Here is a 10,321-nt window from a genome sequence, read left to right as displayed (position 1 = left end):
TTAACAAGAATAATCTGTATCCCAGGATCTGAATACAGTAGTAATTCAGTGTAGTGTTTGAGGATGGTAACATTGTTGATGACTTAAGTCTTTCTGGTGAGATTTTAAACAGAATTGCCTTTTCCCATGGCTTTATTTAAAAACTACAAGGAGTTTGTACTGTCTTGATTAAGAATCACCATGAACAGCATATCACTATTTAAAAACAGAATGGCAAGTAATTTCTGGGATGTTTTCCAATGTGATGCAATTTCTAAAGCACTTTATTTGCTACAAGCTCTTTTGGTATATTAGAGGCTACAGTATTTGATTGTATTTGCATTTCCTTTGGATCTAAATTAAGCTATTTTAACTATAGCTTTCAAAGTAAGTACTTGAAATTAGTTTAAGTTGAATAGCAGATAATATAAAGAAAAGTAGCTATTGCAGAACCATATGTCTGTGATGAAATCATAGCAGTATGATAATTTGTAAAGGACAGGCTTGAATTTATATAGTGCCTTTCACAATCTTAAATTTCCAGAGGTTTGAGTCAAAATACTTTAAATGTAGTCACTTCTAGTAAATACAGCAACTGTGTACAGAGAAACTTCTCTAATCACCTGAGGGAGTCATTTGATTTAAAGTCTTATCCAAGTGACAATATATACATAACCCCTTATGCATATTGCACTAGAATAACAGTCTACTTGTATCCTCATTCTTCTGACTTGAGATAACTGAATCAAAGGGGACATTGTTTTTGCTGCTTATGTCAAGCTCTTATTTGGCTAATTCAGGTGTATACAGTGTCAGTGAGTGATATTTTAATGGGTTAGGTCTATTTTGCCTAATCATAGACTGCATTTGAGAGAGGAGTCTGCTTTAATCCATTTATGTTGAATGATGGCAAAATGAAGTTAATTTTCCCAATCACTTTCTTTTGCAGTCAAATTATTGGTGTATTAAACAAGCAGCAGCTTTGCCTTTGACATTCTGTGTTATGAAAGGATGCAGGATGACAATTATCAGTGTTTTGATTCCACTCGAAACACCATTGTTAATTCACCTGTTGGTTTGAAAATGAATGTATACCAATGTTATGGCTAGTTCAATAGTATTCGTTCAATAGTAATAGGATTTGTATAAAAGCACTGGTTTCAGGGAATAAATTAAAGCTGATTTTGTTGTGTGATTTTAAATTTGGGGTATGTTGTACTGAGAGGACCAGGATAGTGACGTGCATAGGTTTGGTACAACATATTGGCATGATTCTGCTCCAAAACATTAGATTCTTAATACTGAATATGGATTGCAAAAATATTTCTAAACTGTTACATCAGTTACCTCTTTCAATATTCAGAGAGCTAATAATAAACAATTAGAATGAAGACATAATTCACCATACAAAACTTTATTAATTTGAACATTTACTTTGATTTTATCATAAATCACACATCTGCAAAGCAAATTTTCAGATTTTATTAATTCAACATGTGGACAGCAAATTAGTGCTATTGCAAAGTATTGGTTTGAATAATCAAGTTGCGTAGTTAGCAATGAATGAGAATCTGCTTGGTTAGAAAGCTTATTGTGAATAACAGGATAAATGTTTGATTATAAATAATCTTCCCTATAGACCTTTTCAGACTTGATTACATAACCCCTTAGGCATATTGTAATTTATCATACAATAAAGTGATACAGGACTGTGTAGATCATTCTTTGTATAAGAATAATTTTTGGATTATTAGGATTGTGATCAAAAAAATTGATTTGCCTAATGTTCACCTCCAGTGGCAAATAGTGAGCAGAATTTATATAAAAGCACGGGTTTCAGGCAATAAATCAAAGCTGATTTCATTTTGTGATTTTAAATTTAGGGTACGTTGTACTAAGAGGACCAGGATAGCAATACGCATAGATTTGGTATGGTATATTGGCATGCTAATGTATTCTACCTTTGGAGATGCAAAATGGTCTTGTGGCTTTATGGACAATTTTGTATTCTTGTAGGAAAGATACAGCTTGGGAAGCTTGTGTTTAGCATTTTGCAGCTAATTTCACAAGCATTTGGAGATTTTTTTGGGGGGCGGCAGGGGGAGGGGAGTGAAGAAATGGGTTGGTGAGGAGTGTTGTTCAGTGCTCTTGCAGACAAGGGCAGGAATAATATAGAACAAAAAAAACCACAAAAAAAAAGCATGGTGCTGTTTTCTTTCCCATGGATGATCTATAACTATAATGCTCCTTCCACCCAAGCCACTTACCCTGGTGGTATCTGATTGTAAAAGGAGCATTAAGAGATACGGATCAGGAGAGATTCTTACGTGCAGGATACCTACTGTGAAAACAGGTAAGATAACATCTGATTTTATTTTGACAGCTTTAACCTTATGAGAAATGAAGGACACTTGGATATGGTAGTGTTGATTTTTTTTTAAAAAGGAGTTCTTGCTTTGGCCATAATCTGGAATTAAAACAAGCTGCGGAGGTCTCCAACTTGCGGGCTGCCCCAGAACGCAAAGCAAAAAGATGTATTTCACTGTGTGGTTTGATGTACATGTGACTAATAAAGATCTTATTTTTCCTTCCTATTTAAACTCATGCTGAAACTACTAGAAATGTAGTAGTAACGTGCAGACTAAAAGCTGAAAAAAACAATCCAGAATTTAGTTTGACACACAGGAGCCAATTTTAGGAAATTTAATTTTAAAAGTTACTGCATGAAAAGTTTTTAGCCAGTTTAAAATGTGTGTAAACAATGAAAGCTTGTCAAATAGATTTATTCTGGGTCTGTATGACTTGTTTCTGATGCAATGTTAAGTCTATTCACTTTTTTCCATTATTCTATTGGAAACTGCCTGCATTTTTCACTAAATTTCCCTTTTGAGTACCTCAAATTTTAAATTGCTCCTCCATCAATTTTAGCTGAGCTATTACCCTTAAGCATTCTCTTGACCTCCTTTCAGATGCTCCTTCAACCTTCTGTCCTTATCTACCCTAATCTCCTTATGTGCTCAGTGTCAAATTTTGTTAATGCTCCTACAAAGCACCTTGAAATGTTTTACAACATTCAAAAGGTGCTATATAAATGTTATTTCATCATTAGTAGAAACTTTAATATGGCTTTTTCCAGCAACTACCTTCTCACCTTAGTAAAAGAAAATGTATTAAAGATTGTCAGTGATGATAAATGTATTCCCTTCATCGTGTTCTGGTGGATGTACGATAGTGGCGGACCTACAAGGAGACAAAACAAGCTTAAATTAAACCCTTGAAATGGATCATACTGGAAAAGGTCTGCAGATTGTTGCACAAATGAGGATAGATGTTCTAAATGCAACTAGAGATGCATCTAGACTACTGCAGAGCAGAAAATAATGGCCAGCATGCACAATGCTTTGATTCCCCCACTAAAGGACTTAATCTGCCTTAATAACTGCATAAAATTAAAACTGCACCTTTACAGCAGGCCTCCTAGGTCATCTGTGTATATTAGTTACAGAGCACTGTTAAACCTGATGGAAACTTGGGAGTGAGGCTTTCCTTCAGGGCCAATCCTGATCTTTTGTCCTTGCAGTAATTACCCTGAAGTCACAATAGTGGCAGCCCTGAGCAAGTTAATCTCAATTTTCAAGCCTTAGCTCTTCTTAACAGAAATAGAAAATGCTGGTAAGTATATGCCATCTTAAACATGTTGAATGCAGCTACTAATCTGAGCCAGTAGTGTTACAAATAGCAATTTAAATTTGTACATAAACATCCTCAAAATTTGCACCAACACCCAAGGGAAAGGTTATGTCCAGGACTGAGATAAAGTTAAGATTTTAGTGATCTCATGTGATGTTTGCTCTAGCTCCTTTAGATGGGAGAGGTCACAAGTTATGAGCTATGAGAAGCTTAGCGAGTTACTAGCAGCACCCATCAGAGCACCATTGGTGGAAGATACGTTGTTAATTGGAAAGGTGCATTCTGAAAGGAACAGTGCAGATGCTAGAGCTCCAAAATAAAAATAAGAGAATGCTAGAACCACCCAGCTGAACAGGAAGCATGTGGAAGCATGAAATTGATTTCTAAGGTCCTCTATGGAAAGAGGAAGCAATGCTAATGTTTCATGTTAAAGATCATTCTGATGAAGCTCTTTCCAAAGATTCTGTGTTACCAACATTTTCTGTTTTTACTTTTATATTCTCCTGAATGGGTTTGATTTTAAGCATTGCAGCTGCACTCATCTAGGCAAATGAACTTGTCCCAAGTAGATAGTGGGAAGTCAAAGAGAAGCCATTTGCTACAGCATGTTCAGCCTCTGATCTCCTTTTGTATCTACACTATTTAGCTGCCTCACTCAAATTTCTGGTCAATAGTAGCAAACTCAGCAGGTTGCCAGTGAGAATATTAAAAGCAAAATGGTTAAATGCTTAAGATAGTTATTGCCTACCACTGAAGTGGCAAGTAACATTCATGCCATACACAAGTGAGTGTACATGGATTGGCCAGATGTTGGTAAATGAAGGCATAAACTAAGTTCATTAGCTGAGCAGCACTAATACAACTGAATATCATGCCATCATTAACAAACATTCCCACTTCTAGTTTGCTATCTGATTTCCTGCAGCCATAGCGTTAGGTTGATTGGTCATGGTTGTTGGAGACCAATTATTTTGTTTTTAATTAGTATTACCCAAGAAGAATGCAAGTTAAAAGACACCGCCTCCTCAAAGTAATTATGTTATTTGATTTGATACAGTGTGACAGCACAGCATTTCACAATTCCTTTTGATTTAAGTGACCATGGGCAATTGAACCTGTCCCTTGTAGATGGTGGGAAGTCAGAAAGAAACCATTTGCTACAGCATGTTCAGCCTCTAGAATCAGTATCAGCTGAGTTTTCCCATTTATCCTCCTGCAACCTATTCACTGCTCCAATGAAGCATTAACACATAATGAACCCTAGTGTTGAACCACAACTAATTACTGGTCTGATTCAGCATTACTTACAGTAGCTGCAATATCCTTATCCATTAAACAACCAACACACAAGGAGGAGTAAAATAGACACTGAGCCATCAAGGAGATAGATTTTAAAGAGAGAGCTGGAGTAGGAGACGCAACAATGGGGAAATTTGAAGGAGTAGGATAATAAGGATTGTGGAGCTTCAGGAGCTTAGAGAAAGCAGTGGTCACTCCCAGAAGGGATTAAGTATTAGAATTTTAAACTAGTCGCTGATGCCCTAGGTCTTTCCCCTACCTTAATGAGAATATCGTGATGTAAATATAGTCAAGTTCTTCTCATCCTAATTATCCAACATTTTAAATGAGCTTCAGAGAAAAAGGGTCTCCCATATGCATTGTGACAAATGTAAAGATTAGTTTAAGGCCAATGTTTAAAAAAATAGATTAAGCGATCTGTCAATTAAGAAACATCCAACTCAGGCTACTATTTTCTTATAATTAAATGGAATTTTGTTCAAGATCAGCAAAATAGCTCAATTTGACAAAATCCAGCCAGAAAGAAAAACATTTATTATGACAGACTTCACTATAAAAATTATACATCATACAAAAAAAACTAACATTCTAGTACCAATGTTACTTAATACATAAGGTCATCTACTCAATACAATTAAAAGGTTTCAATGTTCCCTTCCTAGAAGTCCAGTTAAAGTGAATTACAATATAGTGCTGTGAAATTATAAAAGGCAATTGAATAACTGCATTTCCTAACAAATAGAAAGCAGATATTAGAAAGACAGTATTGACACACCACATCAGCTACAAAACCACACCAGATTGGAAGATGTAATCACAATGGGATGTTTATGCACTCATTAACCACCCTTGAAGTTGTATGATGGGTATGCAGCTTCTGATGTCACATAAAAGATCTCATTAATTACTCCAGTTAAAAGTTTATCATTTTGTATCTTTAAAAAGCTTGGATGGTTAATTATACAAATTAGACTGCAAAAAATGTAAAAGCACTGGACAAGAAAATGAAAAGGTGAGGTTTCATACAGTGGTTAAAGCTTTAAAAACAAAGAATCTGTGATGTTTAGTTTAAAAAAAGGCATTCTTAGCATTGCTTTTCAGAATGTAGAAATCTTACGGATTCTGGAGCACTGATAAACCAGAAAAAACACCTCTTGAAAACAATTCTGTTAATTGTGAAAGTTTTGCCAATTAGCCTCAAGTGTCCGATTACTGTGTCCCTCCTCTGTGCTTTCATTCTATATTAGAACAAATATCAACTGTTTTAACACTAGAAATATAGTATCAGATCCAAACATGAATTATGAGTGGGAAGCTCAAAATATCAGAGTGCCATGACATACCTGTTTGAAATTACAATAGACATTAGTGACTATAATATCGTACTGAATTAGAAGACCTGGACTAATCTTATTATTGTGATGCATCTAACAGACTAGCAATACAAAAGCTGTTCTTTGGATTACCATTCAGAGCACTGAAGTCAAACTGAAACTAAAACTAAGATACTATTAACAGACTGCATTTTTGCACATTAGGTACAATATTAAAAGATTACTACCAAAATGAAGTTTAAAAACAACTTCAAAATTAAAACAAGCTACAAGTCAGCTGTTAATAAATTTGGTTTCATGGGTCACTCTCCTGTAATACATCAAACTAAACATTTGTAACATTCCAAAATTAATAAAATGATGTTTATAAAACAGCTTCCTCACAAATGAGGAGTTTTCTTTTTGCAACCTGTTGAAAATGCAACATCAAAAATCTGCATTAGAATTGAATTTTTATTTAATAGTGTTGATGAAGTGCGAGTGTCTGTTAATGAAGTACAGGAAAATAGGACTTGCATTATCCCACTATCACACAATATAGCTGTCATCTTGTATCTCCTGTAACACAGTGGATTACAATTAGTTACACATACATGGTGTAACTTGGACTTAAGCTGCTACCTTGCTTCGTTTCTTGGGAGGTCCTTTGTTTCCCTTGACTTTCCTCCTCAGATTTCTCCTATCCACAACCGGTACTTCCATTTCCATGTCTTCTGAGCTACTGTCAACACCCTTCTCAGCCACAGCTGGTGATGACTGATCTTTCAGATCAATTTCTTTTGTTTCATCTGCTGGTGGATGGATAGGCACTGCCTGCTTCAGTGAGACATCTTCAAGTTCAATCACAAGTAAAGGACCAAGACTGAGATCTATCGGGGCATTGGATTCCACTGGTTCACCTTCCTGCTGTGCTGATGCAGTCTTTGTAAAACCAGAAGTGGCTTCACTCTCCGTACCACTACGTTGAGTAACTTCCTCATGAACAGATTCATGACCATTATCAGGTGGCTTCTCATTAGCTTCAGCATCAGGCTGTTCTGTGCTTTCAGATAATGCAACTTTATTATTATCAGTTACATTGTGGTTGGAAGGGCTGCAGTTAACTGTTCGACCCCGCACTGGTTCAGGTTCTTCACTGTCATTGTGCACAGGGACATCTCCTGCCTAAACAAAAAAAGAGTAAAAAAAACTCTTAGCCACAATAATCATCCCAATAAATCAGGGTAAATAAACACATTGATTCCCAACAAATTTAGTTCAGCAAAACTGGCCTTAATAGTTTTTCCTCTAGTTTCCACCCCCCCCCCCCCCCCCCCCAAAAAACACAAACTGTTGCTGTATTTGCTACTAAACTGTGTGGAAAAAAGTTAATAAATTACATCATTCTAACCATAAAGAGAAGTAGAATACTGTGGATGATTTATAAATGATTATATTTGTTGTATTACAGTTGCATTTCCTTCAATCACTTGACAGCATCTACAAATCCAGATAGCCATGCCAATGATATGTTCTTCAACCAGGATATATAATTAAGGAAATTACCTACATTTTGAAATTACCGAAAGATTTATTTGCAATAGCCCAAAAGCAAAATAATGCAAATCTGAAATTAAAAATTGGAAATAGTATTTTTTTTTAAATCAATGCACCATAGAAAGAATCCTATCCAGATGCATCACGGCTTGGAATGGCAACTGCTCTGCATGTGACCGCAAGAAATTGCGGAGAGTTGTGGACACAGCTCAGCTCATCACGGAAACCAGCCTCCCCTCCACGGACTCTGTCTATACTTCTTGCTGCCTCAGTAAAGCAGCCAGCATAATCAAAGACCCCAGAGACCAGAGACATTTTCTCTTCTCCCCCCTTCCATCGGGCAGAAGATACAAAAACCTGAAAGCACGTACCAGTAGGCTCAAGTACAGCTTCTAGTCCACTGTTATAAGACTACTTAACAGTTCCCTAGTACAATAAGATAGACTCTTGACCTCACAATCTACTTCATCATGACCTTGCACTTTATTGTCTGCCTGCACTGCACTTTGTCTGTAACTAACACTATTCTGCATTCTGCTATTGTCTACCTTGTACTACCTCAATGCACTGCTGTAATGAATTGATCTGTATGAATGGTATACAAGTTTTTCACTGTACCTTGGTACATGTGACAATAAACCAATTTGGTGAACAAAGCCTGTGAAGAGAGGAACAGAGTTAGCATCAGGCCAATGATCTTTCATCAGAACTCACATCAAAAGGACACCAAGAAAGGTCATCAACCTGACATGTCCATCTCCCCACAGATGCTGCCTGACTTGCCATTTCCAGCACTTTTGTTTTTATTTTATGTATTTTAGTTCGATCCTTTGAAGTCTTTCCTGACTGGTCAGGTAGTTAGACAAGATTTTCCACTGTATAACATGAATACTTAAAAAGGGAATTGCATGGTCATCATAACTGGAGGAGACAGAAGTTACTGGATCAAGTCTGCATTGGTAAAGTGTGCTCTTTCAGTCCATCTGCACAACACAAAGCAGAGAATCAACATTTTCTGCTCTGCTCATTCAGCTGACAATAGAGTTGCTTTGGAAGTCAAAGTGAAATTTGAAAAGAAACAAGATTTTAAACAATACCTTTTCCAATCTGTTATCTTCACTGCATTCCTTCAATTCTTCTGCAGCTGTAGGCTCTTCAGGCTCATTTTCTGACAAATCCTCTGGTGCCCCGTTAGCAGATTCATTCACTGTGGCTTCCTCACCCTCTTTCGTTGAATCCTCAGTGATTTCTTCTTTATCCCTGATTGGATCTTGAGCAATTTCTTTCTCTAGCTTTGAGTCTAGAGTAACCTCATCTTCAGTCTTTGATGGTTCCTGATCAATCCTTTCCTGTGTCTCTGAAGATTCATGTGGAACAACTTCCTCAGAGTTTGGTGACTCCCAAGAAATTCCTTGCTCAGTCTCTGTTGTCTGCTGAGGCAATTCCTCCTCAGAATCTGATGACTTGGGAGGAATCCCCTCTTCAGTCTCTGGTGACTCCAAATGAGTCCCCTCAGAATTTGAAGACTTTGAAAGAATCGCTTCTTCTGCCTTTGATGACTCTTGATTAACAGAGTCTGTCATTTCATAATTTACTGGTTCAGGAACAGTCTCAGATGAAGATTCCTTATCCTAAGTTTAAAACAAGTGGTAACAGATTAACCTATCACAAATATTGCTGACTGATGATTACATGTTTAGGCAGCATAGTTCATTTTCACTTCTAATTAATATGATCTGAATGGTAATAAACTACTAAATATGCAGATGGATATTTAGTAACATTTAAAATGGATAACCAAGGTGCCCAGAACAGTAGGAGCTTCTGGTAAAATAAACAAAGTCCTTATTAAAACAGAAGCCTAGATATTTTTTGTTGTGGAAATACAAACTGTTTGCAATATTGGCAGTTAAAAGGGGATTATAAAGATTGTTCTCATGTTCTTCCCCAGATCTTCCAGAGTGCAGAGGTACCAGCTCACTTTACCCTACCTACTATTCATGGATTTGTGCTGTCCCCACACAATTTCTAGCAAGGATCAGCAAATGGCAACAACGGCTAATTTCCCCTCCCCTCTCCTCTCCTCAGCCCAGGCTGTTTGAAGGTAGCTGCCTTGTTGCAGAAGCCAGGTCTGTTACTGGTCTATTGGACTCCATTTTAAACTGGGCAATGCATTGGACTATTGAGACATTAGAGGAACTTGTAAAGCAACTTTCCAATAGACATCCAGCCTGTTACTCAGGATCCTTATGTGTGTGAAATCTGTTGAAGCGTTTTCCAGTCGATTGTATCCACTAGGCAATTTGGCACACATGACAATGATTATTTGACCTTTCAGCTGAGGGTGTCTGCCTAGCCCCAGTCTGGTGAAGTCATCAATTGTCTCTGCCACCGAAGATGTGGCCCTCCCACTCAAGCGTTTCTAGCATTTTCTATCTCTGCCTGTTAAATGTCCTCCCTGACCAGGCAGGTGGGATGTGTTT

The 10,321-nt window shown here is 37.0% G+C and overlaps 1 protein-coding gene across 3 annotated transcripts in view; it reads right to left on the bottom strand.

Moving 5' to 3' along the window:
* Positions 1–112: 112 nt before the first annotated feature.
* The window catches only part of fam169ab (family with sequence similarity 169 member Ab), a 52,083-nt gene continuing 41,874 nt past the window's right edge, over positions 113–10,321 (bottom strand). For all 3 annotated transcript variants that reach the window (XM_052019325.1, XM_052019324.1, XM_052019327.1), the window contains exons 12-14: positions 8,936–9,469; positions 6,924–7,466; positions 113–3,219 (exon numbers count right to left, since the gene is read on the bottom strand). In XM_052019325.1, coding sequence (XP_051875285.1) covers positions 3,184–3,219; positions 6,924–7,466; positions 8,936–9,469 — 1,113 coding nt within the window. In that variant the 3' untranslated portion in view covers positions 113–3,183. The remainder of the gene's footprint in view (positions 3,220–6,923; positions 7,467–8,935; positions 9,470–10,321) is intronic.

This window comes from Pristis pectinata, chromosome 7 (genome assembly GCF_009764475.1).
Source record: "Pristis pectinata isolate sPriPec2 chromosome 7, sPriPec2.1.pri, whole genome shotgun sequence".
In the NCBI taxonomy this organism is placed as follows: Eukaryota; Metazoa; Chordata; class Chondrichthyes; order Rhinopristiformes; family Pristidae; genus Pristis; species Pristis pectinata.
This window is presented reverse-complemented; position numbering and strand designations above follow the sequence as displayed.